The 17,762-nt window shown below is 30.9% G+C and overlaps 1 protein-coding gene across 2 annotated transcripts; it reads left to right on the top strand.

The window, feature by feature from the left end:
• The first annotated feature begins 57 nt into the window (after positions 1-57).
• LOC143225210 (platelet-activating factor acetylhydrolase IB subunit alpha2-like) lies at positions 58-17,515 on the top strand. 2 transcript variants are annotated; one of them, XM_076454224.1, is made up of 5 exons: positions 58-852; positions 9,105-9,194; positions 9,513-9,629; positions 11,252-11,374; positions 15,250-17,515. In XM_076454224.1, exons 1-5 carry the CDS (start codon positions 787-789, stop codon positions 15,541-15,543), a joined length of 690 nt encoding a protein of 229 aa, XP_076310339.1. In that variant the 5' UTR covers positions 58-786; the 3' UTR covers positions 15,544-17,515. The 2 variants fall into 2 exon arrangements, with proteins under 2 accessions (XP_076310339.1, XP_076310340.1); XM_076454225.1 differs by lacking the exon at positions 9,513-9,629 and having other exon boundaries at positions 583-852.
• Positions 17,516-17,762: the final 247 nt, after the last annotated feature.

Raw genomic sequence — 17,762 nt, forward strand, 5'->3', positions numbered from 1 at the left:
TTTTGGAATTTCGCACAAAGCTACTCGAGGGCTATCTGTGCTAGCCGTCCCTAATTTAGCAGTGTAAGACTAGAGGGAAGGCAGCTAGTCATCACCACCCACCGCCAACTCTTGGGCTACTCTTTTACCAACGAAAAGTGGGATTGACCGTCACATTATAACGCTCCCACGGCTGGGAGGGCGAGCATGTTTAGCGCGACGCGGGCGCGAACCCGCGGATTACGAGTCGCGCGCCTTACGCGCTTGGCCATGCCGGGCCTTTTTTTTTTTTTGCTACTACTTGACTTTCTGTGGATAGATCTTCATCAAATCTGGAATGGAGGTTCATGGGAAGATAAACTAAAATTTTGAGTTTGCATGTAGTTTTTCGGTTTTTATGAGCTTTTTTTTTAACCGCTACTAAACCTTCTGTTGATGGACTTTCATCAAATTTATCATGAAGATTTGTTGAGTCCATTGGAGATACAAAGAAATTCGCAGTTTCACACCTTATGCTTTTCATTTTTATGGATGTTTTGCGTTTTTTTACAGTTATATATAAAGGAAGTAACTTTCCTTTCATGAATAACAAATTTACATAATTTCCGTCCAGGAGACGGGTACTCCTGCAAGTTACTGTTTAAGTTAGAAGTGATGAACTGAATTTTGTGAAAACTGCATAATACTTAGCTTTAGGCAGGAAAGTTATTAGTACTTCTAGATGCTTGTTGATATTTTGTAAAACTTAATGATAGTTGAGACTATAGAAAAGTGAGTATTTTGACATATTTTCAAGGTGAAGACAAAATGAATTCGGCAGCTATTCCAGCCCTTGTTGAAGATTGCTATGGTGACGCCAGATGGATGTGTATGGTGAGCCTTAGCTGCTTTGCTTTAGTTAGCATAAGCAAGGCAGAGTTAGTTCTACGAGATATAATCAAAATAATAGTAAAATTAATTTGTGTATAACAAGTTACTTTACAATGTTGCCAATAAGTTGGCCCCGTGTATATTTTCAAGGTTGTGAATGTGTTGCATTAGCCATAATAACAATAAGGTATACTTGGGACTAACTGCTTAAAATGTAACGATAATAATTTAATATCTAATCTATCTAACTGGAAGTTTAAATAAAATTTAAAATCAATCCGTTGTTGTATGGCTAATTAGTTAAGATTTTCTCACTTCTTATAAAGATTGTATTGCATGTTTTACAGATGGTTACCCTCCCAATTAACAATAATTTTGTTCATAAACTCACTAATAGTAATAACTTGTGAGGCTCAATCAGCTTAGGAGATTCAATCTAATCCTAAATCAATATATATGACAATATTTAAATTATTATGAATGTAGCATTATACCTAATTAAATATGATATCCTAACAGATTGAAACAAATGCTCGTACAACCAGAGTCAAAACAAAGAATTTATCAAAATATAACAGAAATAAAAAATAAAAATTTCAAACAACTACAAATTTATCACTTAAAAATGAAAAACTGTTAGTAAATCCATGCCTGGCGTGGACTGGGTATGAATTATAATAAACAATACAACATGAGTCCAAGTTAGAAAATAAAAAAAATATATGCTTAGTATCTGGAGTTTTTCAGAAAAAAATAGTTGTTTTTTAATGACCTCTTTTTTTTCATGATTGTTTTCAAACAGAAGTCTTTGTTTAATTTATTCATCAAAAAATAAATCTTTTTTGAAGTCTTTGAATAATCAAAAAACAGTGGTTCAAAAGAGAAAAAAATTAGCCAAAAAAGAAAGTAAAGGAGGCAGCTGCAAAAAAGGAAGCAGGTGGGAATACTAATGTATATTTTTAGTTGGCCTAAATCTCAATATTATTAATTTGTATAAACAAAGGAACTAGCAAAAAGAACCATAAGAAGAAAAAATTTAATTCTGAAAAAAGAAGGCATTTTGTCAGTTTTCTTATACGTGTATACTCAAAATCAACATGCTCTTGGTAGAAGTTGAGTTAACACTTTCATATAACTAAAAGTTCATTGTTGAACTATTATGATAGAAGGAATAATATATATGAATGATAAATAAAACCATAACAAAGTAAAATAGAATTTTCTATCCTGAAACCTAATTTAATCTGGTTGAAGTTCAGTTCTGTTCTAATGATGGTTTTTGCAGTACTTTTGCAAATGGTATCTATGGATTTTCAAAAATCATTTGACATTAAGGTGTCACGTAAGAATTTTTGTGAGAAAAGTTATGTATATCAGTGTGAAGAATAAGTTAGCTCTTTGGATTGAAAATGGCTGAAGAGAAGAAAATGAAAGATTGTTATAAATGAATTTAGTCAGTATTGATTAATGTTACCAGTATAGTATCTTAGGTCTCATTGTTAAACCTTTTCTCATTTTGATTTACATCAGTGACATAAAAAACACATTGCTTAACTTTGCTTATGGTATTAACATTTTTGTCTCATTTAAAGTATTGTATTCAGCCTTGGACTTGTTATGTTAAGAAAGATATTGAATTGTGGAAAAAATATTTTGTCTCTGAAATTCTGTATTAAAAAAGACAGGATCAGATTGAGGTGTTTGAGATTAAGTTAATTTATATTAGTGATGCATCATATTTTTTGATTTAATGATGAAAATGATAGGACATGAGGTTTTACTTTTATAAAAGAGCGTTTGACCTTTGGTACTAAATGCTATCAGATGTGATAGATGCTGTAAATTTTAGAGGGTTTAAGGGAAATAATCAGTGCTGGCTTTCAGAGTGTTTTTTTTTTTTCTTCTTAAGTTATTCCTTGAGTGGTATGTTATGTTAAATGGTCTAATGTTAAATATAATATAAAGAGAACTCTGTCCATTGTCATAGACTAATATGGTAGGGTTCTGTTGGTTGGGATGCCATTCCCATAGTTAGCAGTTTGAAATTAACAGTGGTGGCAGATAGCCCAAGTAGCTTTGACTTAAATGAATACATAGAATAGCAAAACTTTTTTTTTAATTTCTTAACTCTTTTAAGTTTTAATTTCCCAATTATGCTAAATAAAGTTTAGATGTTTTAGTTTCAAACATTTAATTTGTCCTTAAGTTTAAACAAAGCAAGAAACTATTCTGTAATGATGACTATACTGAATATCCATTTGGTCCTTCAAGTTGTCCTTGCACATCTACCATAGAGAAAATTAGAATTTTAAGCCTAACCTTCTTAAACACATTTTAAGTGCTGGTCTTCTGCTGATGAAAGCTTATTACATATTTTTACTAGAAGTATTTTAACTAAAATGTTTTCATAATATATGGAGTCGAAGTGTTGACTGACTGCTTCAAGTGAAAAATGATTTTCATGTTAAGATTAAAAATACTTTTCATCTGAAAAATCTCAAATGTCATTTGAATAATCTCTTAAGACCTAAATAAATTTGAAATATTTTTTCAGTAAAACATTTTATCTGTTATTTTTTCCATCATAACTCTATACAAGGTTTGTCAATTTAACTGACCTTGTAACTACCATTAAATTTTGAATGTAACTCATTAAAACTTCGTGGCATGTACAGAAAAAAATGCCTATAGCAAAAGAGATAATAGAGCTTATAACTCTAGTATCTTGTGATTTTAGTGTACAGAGTTACTGTAAATGATAAGACTAATATATGTCATTAAATGTCCATAGAAATGTTGAAAGCAAAAGGTTGTTAATGATTCCAATCAAACTAAACTCCTGTTCTTAATTTAGACCAAAAAGGGAGCCATTCGTTCTTTCAAGGCTGTCCTTGAACATTCACTCTTGGTAAATTGAATATTTAAACCTATCCTTACATGAACTTATCAGTTCTTTTTAAACTCCTGTAAAGAGCTGGCTTCCACTCCTACCAATGTCTATTCATTCCATAAGTTAATCACCCTGTTAAAAAAATACATTGTCTTAACTGGAGCCTGGTGTGCCTTTTCCATGTTTTAAACTTAAATCCCCTTATCAAGTTATCTTTAGAATATAGCACAAAAGAACTATAGGCCTTTATCCTGTTGACCTCCTAGATAATCTTTTAAACTTCAATAAGTTAGTTTCTTCTTTTCTTATGCTTTCCCCCATTGGATCAACTTTAAGTATGAAGGCTCATAATGCTAAAACTTTGATATATTGATAGCAATGATGGTGAACACTGCATAAGGTAGCCCATTGTGCAACTTTGTGCTTAACAAAGAAGCAGCAATCTCTTATATTCTCAAGAGTAAGTAAGTAAAGTAATTTTAACCTTTCTATCTCTAGAAACAGTATAGTTGCACTTCTATTAACCACTTCCAATAAGTCAGTATATGTTTGTAGATAAGTAGACTAAAATTGTATGTAGTATTCCAGAAGAGGCTTAAACAGTGATTTATACATAGGTGATTACCTCTTTTGACTTGTAATCAATATTTCTATAAATACACCCTAAATTCTTATTAGCTATAGTTTTATTAGCAAAGCTCTGCTTTGCTGGCTTGAGAAACTTGTTGTTTTCTTTAGTCTCAGTGTTGATTCAATTGAGATATACATTAAATACATGATCCAAAGTATAATAATCATAATGCATTTCCTTGATATTAATTGTTAGTCATTTGTCTACTATTTGTCCAACTTGCTAGTTGATCCAAGTCATTATTTCCATATAATGCCTCAAAGCACTTGGTACAGCTGGAAGTATTCAAGAATTTTAATATTATCAGCAAATTTGATTAATTTAGTAATTATGTCCTATCCATATCATTAATTAAAATTAGGAAAAGCAAATATTAAAACATTAATCCTTGAAGTGTTCTGTAACAAGTGTCCAGTTTACTTGGACTCCATTAACTCTTTCACTATGGGCTTGGTCCTCAGGATTGACCTCATAACCATATTGTGTTTGTTATAATTGTATTATTATAACATTTAATACAACATGCATATTTTCACAAGTGTGCAGATAATCAATAAACATTACAAGGATTTTGTATACAGAATGAGATTTTTTATTAAGTGTTAGGATTTTTTAAGTAATGATTTGCTTGTACATATTTTTCCTTTGGAATGTTGATTGTCCAGAGAAATTTTGATTTTAAGATTAAACATACTTCTGTCAGAAAATTCTTAACTTTTACATGCAAAATCTTTTCAACCAATTTACCTCAATAAACTATAGATAATTTTGAAATGTTTTTGTTTATAAATACTTTATATTTTATCTGTTATTGTTACTGTTGTATCTCTTTTTGGGTCAGTTTAACTGACCTTGTAACCACTATAAAAAAAAAAACAATTTAGGAAATATATATAAATTATGCTTTTTTTGGCTTAGAATAATTACAAATTATAATAAAACACACATATTTAGTGTAAACAGCTTAAATCTCATAAAATTATATATATAGTGACATTAAATAATTATATCTAAATGAAGTTAAATGAATAAACAAAACATGAAGAAGGACTACATTATAAACAACAAATCACAACATCTGACTAATTTTATTATAATCATAAAATTTTCAATCTGTAAACCAAATTACATTAACATTTTTTTTTTAATTTTTAAAATATGCTGAACACTAAAAGTGTGGTATATACAAATGAAACTGAACTATTGTTTGAGCTATATTGGATAGGTTTACTAGATAACAGGATATTCACTCATGATGACAGTTGCAGAGTACAACTAAATTTGTTGTTAAATGTTGATTCTAAATGAAATAATGAGATTTTACAAAAAATGAATGATCTTTAGTAAACACAAATTCCAATACAGTGTGAATACCTGCTTAACAATGCAATGGACTGTGGCTTTGGTTGTATATTCTCATTGATATATTCTTCAGGATCATATTCCAGATTATTGTTCAAGATGATATTCCAGACCAGGCTGACAAATGCAAAGTTCCTTCACATTTACCCAGGGTGATGAACACTAACCATGTGACTGACCATTTTATTTACAACTTAGATAGGGCTTGCCACTTTTTATCTATTGACCAGATTTTCACAGTTGGTGTCTGTGGCTTGTTGATGACAATGGTAAACAGTAAACAGACAGCACACAGTCCACTTGTTTTACAATAATATATTAAAACAAGTCAAATGTATATACAAATGTTCATTACACTATTGGTTATCACAGAACTAAGAATAAACACTATGTTACAAGGAGAAAGAAATACATGGTATGTTCATATATAACACTTTTGGATGGTTCTGAGAACAAAAGGGTCATTTTACAGGAATAGAGTAAAATATGTTAAATTATATTCTTTTGACACAGGCTGGGCTCTAGTTAGGGCAGTTCTTAGGGTAATTGACATATAGAATGTTTTGTTGTGGGCAGTAATGGAGTTTGTAAGTTTGCACAGGTTTAAGAAGAGATTTGTGGCTTTCTGAAATTAAAATTTTGAACTTAATTTTTTACTTTTCTTAAGGGTGGGTTTGAAAGGACATTTTTAAGGAACCAAATGGTCCTTTGTTGCCCACGTAATATGGCAGTTTGTTTTGGGGTTTGAGTATTTAACATTTAAGTGAAATGATATTTTTTAGCACTAGCTTAAACTACTGTTTGGTTACCAAGTACATTTGATTCCTAAATTTTTTTGTAGTACATTTTCATGGCTTATTTTCAATATATGATATATAGTAAGAGAAATGGAGATTTAAGAATTAAAAAGCTAGTCTTTCATCAGTATGGTAGGTTAGGAAGCAATGGTGTTGATTTGTTTGTGAAGGCTAGAATCAAAAGCAGATTTTTATCTTACAATTCTACATCTTCTTAGCTAAAAATTTTGTACCACCTTAACAACCCAATTTAATAATTGAATGCAACTATGCTATAATAACTTGCAGTTTTATGTAAGGACTGATGACTTACCTGAACAAGTACATCATAATGTTTGCATTATCTTTACTTACCAGTGAACAGTACCTTGAAGTGGCTTATCAGATTTAATGGTTTGAGTCTGATGTATATTTACTGGAACTTGTGTTGAAATCAGTAGGAGCAGTTTATCTGGTTTTAGTGTATCCTTACAATTTTGCACTGTTACTCTTAATTTTGAAAACAATGAAGACATCTGATCATTTTTAAAGTTAATAACTGTTTTTGACTATGATTGTGGTAATATAAATTATAAATAGTTGAACATGCTTTTGATTGAAATTGAGGCTCACAGTTTAATAAAAGCTTACTGCATATTCTCAGGTATGATATTTACAATAAATTTCAACAAATGTCTGTTTGTTTAGATTTATGCTGCCTGAAATAAGTATTAATAGATAGATATGCTACCATATTGTATTTTTGAGTTGGATCATCAACTCTGAATACAGTTACAACAGAAAGTGTTCGTACCCCTGCGTCACGAGTGTTTTTTTTGCTCGTAACTTAAAGTATCATGATTAGGCTAATAGAAGTATGGTATATTATAAATATTATACTAACACACATCTACATAAATTTTTATCTAAATTAGATGACAAACTCTTTATAAACAAATAACCAAAAATAGGAGGAGCAGAAAGTGTTCATACATTTCAGAACGTGTGAAAAAAATAATGTTCCCATAAAAATTTTGTTTAGTTTGGCAAATAAACTACATTATACTATTTCAGAACTAGACACTGGGTTCACAATTATTGGAATTTAGCCAGCAAATAATATATTTCTGGCAATTTAGCACCATCTCCGTCATTATCTGCTTGGTCATCATGGCAAACAGGAAACAACTGTCCAGTGATTTAGAAAACCAAATTATTGCAACAACATAAAGTCTCGTGTGTCTTTTTCCGGTATTGCTACACAAATTAATGTTCCGAAATCTACTGTTCAAAGCATAATTGCCAAGTTTAAGCTTACAGGATCAACTGCTAACTTCCCTCATTCCAGATGCCCCACCAAAATTCCAGAGAGAACCAAGAGGAAGGTTCTCAAAGAAGTTAGTAGGAACCTTTGTTTAACACGTAATGACATACAGAAACTGGTAATGAAAACTGGGGTTGAAGTAAGCACCTCTACAGTTACAAACATATTATGCTCTTCTGGGTTCAAAGCATGCCATCCTCATAGAACTCCATATTTAAAGCCTGTTCATTGAGAGGCACAAATGAGGTACGCAAGAAAGCATGTAGATAAACCCTTTACCTATTGGAAGAGTATTCTTTGGTCAGACGAGACTAAAATCGAGCTTTTTGGCTACAATGATGTTTGCTATATTTTCCGTAAGAAGGGGGAACGTAATCTTCCAAAGAACATCGCCCCTAGAGTTAAATATGGAGGTGGCTCAATTATGCTATGGGGTTCATTCAGCTCTTCTGGTGTAAGCAGCCTTCACCATGTCAACAGAATCATGAAAAAAGAAGAGTGCATTAATATATTAGGCACTTGTATCAAGAATGATGCTCGGAACTTGCGGCTTGGCGTTGTTGGATCTTCCAGCACGACAAAGACCCTAAGCACACATTGAAGTATGTGCAGTCCTGGTTGCAGAGGAATCATATAAGCATTCAGGAGTGGCCATCGCAGTCACCCGATCTCAACCCATTTGAAAACGTTTGGCATGAGTTGAAGACTAGAGTTCATCAGCATCATCCAGAAAACGTGCAAGAGTTGGAGGCCTTCTGTAAAGAAGAATGGAAGAAAATACCAGTCGAGTACTGTCAAACGATCATGGAGGGCTATGAGGAGAGATTGCGCCAAGTAATTCACCTGAAAGGCTACACAACTGACCATTAAAGTAAATTCATGAACAGTTTCTGTCCCTCCTATGTTTGGTTATTTGTTTATAAACAGTTTATTTGCTGTTTAATTTACATAAAAATTTATGTAGACGTGTGTCGGTGTAATATTTATAATATACTATACTTGCATTATCCTAATCGTGATACTTTGTAAGTTATAAGGAAAAACTACTCGTGACGCAGGGGTACAAACACTTTCTGTCGTATCTGTTATATATAGTAGTTGAATGACCTAAAAGTCTATAACATTTTTAGAGTACATAATATTTAGATTATTTTAAGATATTTATTAAGATACATGTAATTACATGTAATTATTAGACAGCATAAAAAATTTACATGTATACATATATATATAATTTTATTTATTTTTTCCTGCAAACTTTTCTGTTTTTAGCACAAAAGATTTCTAATAGAAGCAAAGGAGAGAGAGCCAGAAGTTGTGCTAATAGGAGATTTTACAGTTGCTATGCTGAGTCATACTGAGGTTTGGTATATTTGTTTGCATAGTTTATAGGTCTAACTGATTTTTTTTTCTTCTGAAGTGTTTAAAACCATTAATCTAATAGTTTATTTAGATTAATACTATGTACCTGATAATGACAAAAGGTTGTTGAAACATTGCACATCTGTAACAAAGTTTCTTCCACTACCCATTCATGCTATGCATTTTATATATTTTTGAAAATTACAGTTTAATCCACAAAATTAGAAAATCTTAACTTTTTATCGTGCTTTTACATGAATTCATTTTCTATATTGATTTGTACTGTGTGTATATGAAAAAATTATATTTGAATTGCAGGTGTGGGAAAAATATTTTGTTTCTATGCATTGCTTAAATTTTGGCATATCGGAAGATAAAACGCAGAATGTTTTATGGCGAATAGAGAATGGAGAAATTGAATTTATGAATCCAAAGGTAACTTATTTAAGGTTTTACGTAGTTATCCTTAGAATTATATATTACCTAAAACTACCTGAGAACACCAAACTAATATGCCTACAATTTCTACAACAAAATTAGTTAAACTTAAAATAGGACCTCGAAAACAGAACTTATTTGGCTGATCTTGGGCTTGTTTATGTATAAGGAAGTTCTCTTTTTTAAGGAAATGTTGCATATCACTGGCCCTTGTTAAAATCTTAAAATAATTTGAGTGTATTGTTATATCATGGTCACCTAGCAGGTGTTCCATTATACGTTATCTATGTACAAAAAATTAATTTTGCATATTCCTTCTTGTGAGTTAACAGTTTTAATTTTCTTTTAGTAGAACCAGCTGACAGCAAGGGTAGATGAATTTATTAACAGTATTTAGTGATTTTAGTGTGGGAATACAATCCTTAACAGTTAATAAAAATATAAAGAGAACAGTTAGGTTTAAAATGCACCTCAACTGTATTGGAGGATATGCCATACAAAGAATAGTACATAACTGATTGTTTATATTCAGACAGTATTTACCAATTATATTATGAAGTTATAACTAACAGGTATTCAATAATTTGTTATGCACTTTATTAAATCTACTTGTTGGAATAGTTATGAAGTATTTAATGAATAACATGTAGCAAATTCTTTTTTGCACAAGAATTTTTCACATCATTAAATTTTTTATAAAATAATTCATAACCACTACTTGAATTTTTTAAGGGATGGTGAAATAAAATCTTAGTCAGGTTTTCTTTAAACACAAGTGGTATAAAGCTTTCAAAGTTAAAATGCAAGTCAATAAATATTTTGATGGGACACTTCACATTTTATAAATCAACATGTACAAAAATGATGGTTTATGATCTTCTTGAAGGTCAGCATTTCATATTTTTCAAGTACTTCAAAATTGAGAAAGTATCGTACACATATGTATAGTACTACAACTATTTGAAAGACTGGATACAATTTTTGAACCATTTCTTTCATAATATAAAAAAGATTGGCTAAAGAGGTAGAAAGTCAAGATTAGCAGATTCATTGATAATCTGAAGGTAATGAACATTATCAGACATACAATATTTTCTAGTTGCAAAATACATAAATCTCAAATTATTAAGAATCAACATTTTATTCTATAGTGTCTTCTAGAGATATTTGTATACAAAAAATAAACTAACATCACAGATTAGTGCAACAAACATTGCTATCAAACTTCAATTGTTGTATTTAATCAGAAAATTAAAAAACTGTCTTTAGAAGTATATTCAATAGTAATAGTACGTCTTCAGAAAAGAAACTAAATGATTGAGTTTTAGTATATGAAACTTCTAGGTATTAACTGATGTTTTTCGTTATAAATTTTAGAAATACCATATTGTTTCTCATTTCAACTGGTATCTAATAGCAAAATTGAAAAAAATTAACAAGTAAAACTAATTTTATGTAAATGAATTGGATAGTTTTCTGATTCACCTGTTTGTTTAAATTAAATAAATTTTTGTTTTCAGACTTGTTAGACTTTTATGAGTGTCATACATGCCTGCTATTTGAGGCATTGTAATTATTTATGGAGCTCCTAATATCAAGGAACTTTTTTTTTTTTACAGGTGATCATATTGTCTGTTGGAGCTAATAATTATGAAAACACAGCAAAAGAAGTGGTTGAAGGAATACATGCTTGTTTGACAGCTATTAGGAGCTACCATCCCAAAGCCCAAATTGTTGTATTGGTAAGTAGTTTTGTTGTTATTATTATGTACATAATATAAGCTTCTTACAGAACTATTAAGAAACACTTCTTAAATCAGGGGTTCCCAACCTTTTGGCACTCGCGACATGAAAATGTAATTGATGAAATAAAATTGATGTTATCCCAAGCTACTTCTAACAAGGCTTTGCGACTCCCCTGCCAAGGCTTCGCGACCCCACAGGGGGTCGTAACCCACCGGTTGGGAACCCCTGTCTTAAATAAAGACATGAAATACTGGAAATGTAATGAAAAATATTTTATGTACTTGTAAAAGTAAAACTTTCCTTTTAGCTCTAAGTAATGCTCTTATTTTCATTATATCCCCTAAATACTGCAAAAGCTGGACTCAATGTATGTAAAAAAAATTAGCCAATTTATATTTTTCTCCATGTATTTATTATGGATATTTCTAAATCCTTTTTGTATGGTTGGGTCATAGGTCAAAGTGTGTATGTTCCAACCTTTTTACACTTCTATTTAAAAGTTAAACAGCTTTATTATCAGTGTATGTCATTAAATTGGACATAAAAATATGGTCTGATATATTTAAATAAGTTATCAATCTTCACTTCTCTGTGTCACATGACACATCTGTGTTTTGAATTGCCTATTTTAGATTTTCTGAGTGTCCAAATATTTAGAAACAAATACTGTAAATACTTGCAAACAAGAGTATCCCAAAGCATGGTAGTGTTTAATATGTAGGAACGGGCCAAGAAAAAAAAAAAACGACTTCTGATTTCAATTTATTACCCTGAAACTACTACTTAACTATGAGTTCAGTTTATACCATATATTTCCATGTTTCATAAGTAACACTTTCATTTCTTGTTGGTAGATGGCAGTATAAACTGTTTTTATATAATGATCATTTGTGACATTTCATTGCACAAACATGTGTCAAAACAATTCAGGCTGGTATTTGGACAACTCCCAATACTTTTTACCCCCTTTTTTCACAATATAGTATCCTTTTCCTCATGTGGCAATTCTATACATCTTTTTGTCTTTGACTGGGGTAAATCAGTATATTATTATGTTATTTGGTGGATGTATGTGTGTATGTATGTATATGTATAATGTAATCAAATTTCAGGATCACACCTGGTGGTGGGTGTTGCCTGTATACTTCTGTAATGCTCACTGTGGAGTAGGGTGTTTCTGTAAGACCAATGGCTGCTTATCTGGTGGTGTGTACTTTTTTTTTTTATCATTATCATCACTGTATAAAGGACTGCAATTCCCAGTGAGTAAAATGGGTAGGGACTTTTACCCATCCCTACTGACCTGCAATTCTTAGATTCGTGATATTTTTGCTTTCTAAAATAGGTAAACTCGGACGTATCCAGTGTGTTGTTTTTTTGGACCTTCCAATGCATATTTCACCCTCTTTTTTTTCTTATGGAGCAGGGAGAGGGAGGGGTCTTTGAAACTTCCAGTTCCCAGTCACTAGAGTAGTGGACTGTGGATATTTCCTCAGGAATAGAATTTCTGTGATAAAACAACTTTGTACTCACACACACCTACTCAATGAGAAGAGAACTATCATTGTTGTACTTCATATTGTACACTATCTAAGTATTATCAATCTAAAGTACCTGTTCTGGATATTTTTTGTCTGGTTGACTGCACCTGTTGATCATGACATACACTGTTTATGCAAGGCACTTACACTGGATATTTTCTGCCGAGATAGACTACGCTAGCTATATTCAATCACAACTATGCATTACTTCTGGATATATATATACATCCAGATTGACTGCACTTATTCTCATTGTCTTTTGGAAAAAGGCACTTCCATGGACTACACTTGGCATATTCTCTGTCATATCCCAAGGTGCTTCCCCTGGATATTTAATACTCTGGCAGACCATATTTGGCCTATTCATGTATATTTACAGACCTTTAGCCTTAGCCACATATTCTATTCAGTTCAATCATACATATCTTCCTGTTTTCTTTAATCGGTGAATACAACACTTGTTCTTTCATGATGGCTTTTTTCTGCTTGTTTGATTATTTTGGCACTTTCACCAGCCCCTTCGCCTTTGGGTGAGTGGAGGTAATATTGTTTTAAAAACTTGAGAGTTTTTAATACAAAACATATATTTCCAATAGGTGCTTACCTCCACTCACCCACTTCCTGCTCTTCCCTTCCATGGATTTTCTAGTGTTTCTGGTTTGTATCTGCCAGTTCTTGAAAGTGAGGATTTTGCTGCAATGGTAGAGAGGTTAGGTGGTGCAGTATGATTGGTGGAGGGTAGTCATATGATTAGCACATGTTGTAGTGGTGCAAAAATGATGGGGTATAATAAACTGGTGGAGTTATAAAAATCTTAGCAATGCTTAAAGGAAAAATCAAGGTTGAAATAGGAAACAGTATCTACTGGAAAGACATTTTTAGTGTTAGCTTTTAATTTCCTATTACAGGCTGTAGTTCTCATAGAAAAAGTATTATTAACTTTATTTTGTATTTTTAAATTTTAGTTTCACTAAATATTAATGATTTTGCTACATTTAGTGCTAGGGTAGAGAAAATTACCTAGTAGTTAAAATTAGAGGTAAGTTTAAATACTGTCAAGCAAGAGTAAAAATTTTAGAATCTCTAGTCTTGTTATGAAAATTGGGTAATTTTAGTTTTCAAACTTGCATAAGACCTGCCAGTTGAGGCTTTGAAATTTTTTATGAATCTCTTATAATATTATGGAGCTTTTCTTATTTATTATGCAAGTAATTATTGTGTTTTCAGAGGGGTTTGGTTTGTTTTGAATTTCATGCAAAGTTACATGAGGGCTATCTGTGCTAGCCATTCCTAAGTTAGCAGTGAAAGACTAGAGAGAAGGCAGCTAGTCATCACCACCCACTGCCAACTCTCTTACCAACAAATAGTGGAATTGACCATCACATTATAATGCCCCCACGGCTGAAATGGCGAGCATGTTTTGTGTGACAGGGATTTGAACCTGGGACTCTCAGCTTAAGTGTACATGCTATATATATAATGTTTCAACTGTTATAGTCAGAATTATTACACAAAAAAATAAGTTGTGGTGATTTAGTAAAAAATTGCTGAAAGTTCAGTTATTTTTTAACATAATAACCATATCTGCTGTACACTTTAAGTGCCAAGTACACTCTTACACTTCAAATTTCAAAATTTAAGTAAAAGTAATAATTCTTATTCTTTTAAGTCTATAATTTGTCAAATCTAGACAATCATTGAAAAGCTAGCAGCAGTAGATACTGCTGTAAGACTTGCACATAAATATACTAACTTGGTTTTTATGGTCATTAGATAAAAATTGACTTTGAACAAGAATATTGTTAGCAAAAGTGTTATTCCTGATGTCATTTTGATAGGTTAGATCATAGATGTACCTATAAATGTTTGCAGTGCTTTAATTTGTGGACCCATGGGGTTAGTACTTCAGTAAAATAAAGTGTCAAAAGAAACATGTTAATGAAAATCCTTTAAATTTACATTCATCAAATAAATAAATTTAAACTTTCTGATCAGCAATACAGGAAAAAAAATCAAAGATCAAATAAAGTATTTTTTGTTTTTCCAAAACAATTTCACAACAAAATATTGGAAGGTTCAAACATAGAATAGAGAAAAATTAATTAAATTATATAAATGTTAAAAAAAATTGCAAATAGCTACTATATAGTAAGTTATTTTGTAAGTTTCATGCAATTTGGTAAAGTATTTCCACTGTGAGAAGGAAAATACCAAGGGATGTCATTGATGCCTCTCTAGTCCAGAAAAAAATTAATCCATCCATTTAATGTTAGATTTTTGTTTTAAGCAGTTTTGAACATTTGACTTCTTTTGCTTTCTTTGTTCCTTAGAAACTGTTTCCCTGTGGTCAGCATCTTAACCCAGTGCGAGAAAAAATAAATCGTATCAACAGTTTGCTAGAAGCAGAGTTGAAATCTTTGTCAAATATTCAAGTAGTTAACCTTGACCCAGGATTTGTTCAGACAGATGGTACCATTAATCACCATGATTTGTATGACTATCAGCACTTGACACGTACAGCATATATGCAGGCCTTTCGTCCTTTGTCAGATTTAATACAGCAGCTGATCAGAGAAATAACGCTAACTGCTGCTGCTGAAACTCCTGCATTGCCAGGTGAATAATAATTATGGTGAAACACTTGCTTAACAAAATAGTTATCTTGTTATCGGACATTATGATTCTTTTGATAAACTGAGAACCAGCATTGAATGTGTCATTTTGTTATATGTTTTTTTAATGAGAAGAAGCACTACTGTAAGTTAATTGTATAGTGTGAAAGCTGATACTTTTGTATTTTTTGCAGTGCACACTTAGTCATTGTGAGTAACCTAATGCTACAGGCCCTAAGCTTCTTTATTAAGATGTGAAAGATATAGCTCTTGAAAAGAAACCCATCTCATTAATACTTCTATTTTTGCCTTGTCCTCCCACACATTTTTGATTCAAGAAAAATTCATAGTAATAAATAGTCAAATGATGAGAAATTATAAATACTCAGACTAAGCATCTCATTATGCATTCTTTGAGAGGTAAAAAATTAACTTTTCCTGTTACAAGCATGACAGTGTAAGATCTAGAGTATAACATAACAATTGTGTCATATTGAAGAGTTAAAAAAATAAGATAAGAAATGCATAAAACATGCGTATATGTAAACATTCTAGTTTTCAAAATTTGTAGCAAATAAAAGGGAGAAAAAAAAGTCCAAACAGAATTTGAGAAGATTCGTATTTTCTCGACATGCTCATTACTGTTAAATGTATTCAAAAATAGAGATTTCTCTATTATATCGAAATATTTTTAATTAACTTAATTGAAATCTACCATGTTGCAGATACTGAAAGAGTATGAACAAAGTAGTTATGGTTATGAATTTTTGTTTTAATATAATTATAGAATAAAAGGTAGCTCTGTTTACAAGATGTATAATTTTTTTGAGTTTTCAGTTTGATTTGCCCATATACAATTTGTATTGTAAACCAGAGAATAATAACTTGTTGAAAGACTTCATATTTTTTTTTATTGAAAAAGCAGCATTTTGTTAAGATGCTTTAGCACATGTTATTAACATTTTTGTAAAATGCATTACCATTCTCTGGGATGAGATCTTATGGAAATTACATGTAAACAGAAATTATTCCAAATTTCATGTTATATTGGAAGCAGTACATTTGGAAGTTATAAATTTATGCAGGATTCTTTAAAGAAAAAAAGTACAACTTTCTTTTTGCTTAAGACAATTTAGTGTATAAATTCAGTTTTTTAAAATTATTTGTTATGCAAAATTTTAGATAAATGATACTTCTGCATGAGAGATCTTAATATTTAAAAAGTATATATACACACAGCTAATACACAAGGTTATATTTAGTATGTATTAGTATTTGTTAAAGTACCTTCAATACCGTGGTATTTAGGAAAGGAAATCAATATTTCCTCCACATGAAATGATAGAAAACATTTTTGGATTTAAATGTAACATTCTATACTAAATACTTAATATGTATAAATAAAAGTAATGTATTACTTTGTATGTAGAAATTTCATCTTCACTTTTCATTAGAAAGTATTTATATATTAGGTATAATTGTTCATTTTCAGAAACCTAATATCTTTTCAAGATATTTATTTTGTCATTCTTGTATTTTAAACAACTTTGTTATAAGAAAATAGATTAATATTTATTTTGACCTGTAATCTTGAAAAAGCATTTCATTTTAAACCAAGATTAATTTTCGCTGTTGGTCTTATAAAGTTAATATTGTTTGTTAACCTGAAGATGACCGAGGAAGGTCGAAATTATGTTCTCTCCTTATTAAAAGTATGAATACCTATGCCAGCCATCCTGAGATACAGAATGGGAGTGTATTTCTCACTGTGAACAATTCATAAACTGATGAAGGCATGTTTTAGGCCAGACAAAAAATGACCAGCAATATGTTTTAAAGTTTTAAGAAATGTAGCTTTTATGTATAGTCACTAACCCCTCAGAACCTATTTCATAGAAAATGTTTAATGGGCATAAACCAAAGCTTTTCTAATTACCTTGTAATGTATGTTATATAAATAAAATTAATTTATGCCAGCAGAAAATGTCAATTTCATGACATGTATAGAGTTGTGTTATTCCACTTAATTTCAGTTATCTAACTACACAAAACTGAATATTTGGTCAATAATTTTTAAAATCTTTCAAAACAACAAACCATCTCCAGCAATGTTAATGCTCTGAATACTTCAATTAACTGTCGTCATTTATGTACTTGTTAACTCCAGAACAATTTTATGATATTCCAACTTGAAAAGTTAGAATTTGTCATCCATGTTTTTGGAATTGTTA

This window comes from Tachypleus tridentatus, chromosome 9, assembly GCF_004210375.1.
Source record: "Tachypleus tridentatus isolate NWPU-2018 chromosome 9, ASM421037v1, whole genome shotgun sequence".
In the NCBI taxonomy this organism is placed as follows: Eukaryota; Metazoa; Arthropoda; class Merostomata; order Xiphosura; family Limulidae; genus Tachypleus; species Tachypleus tridentatus.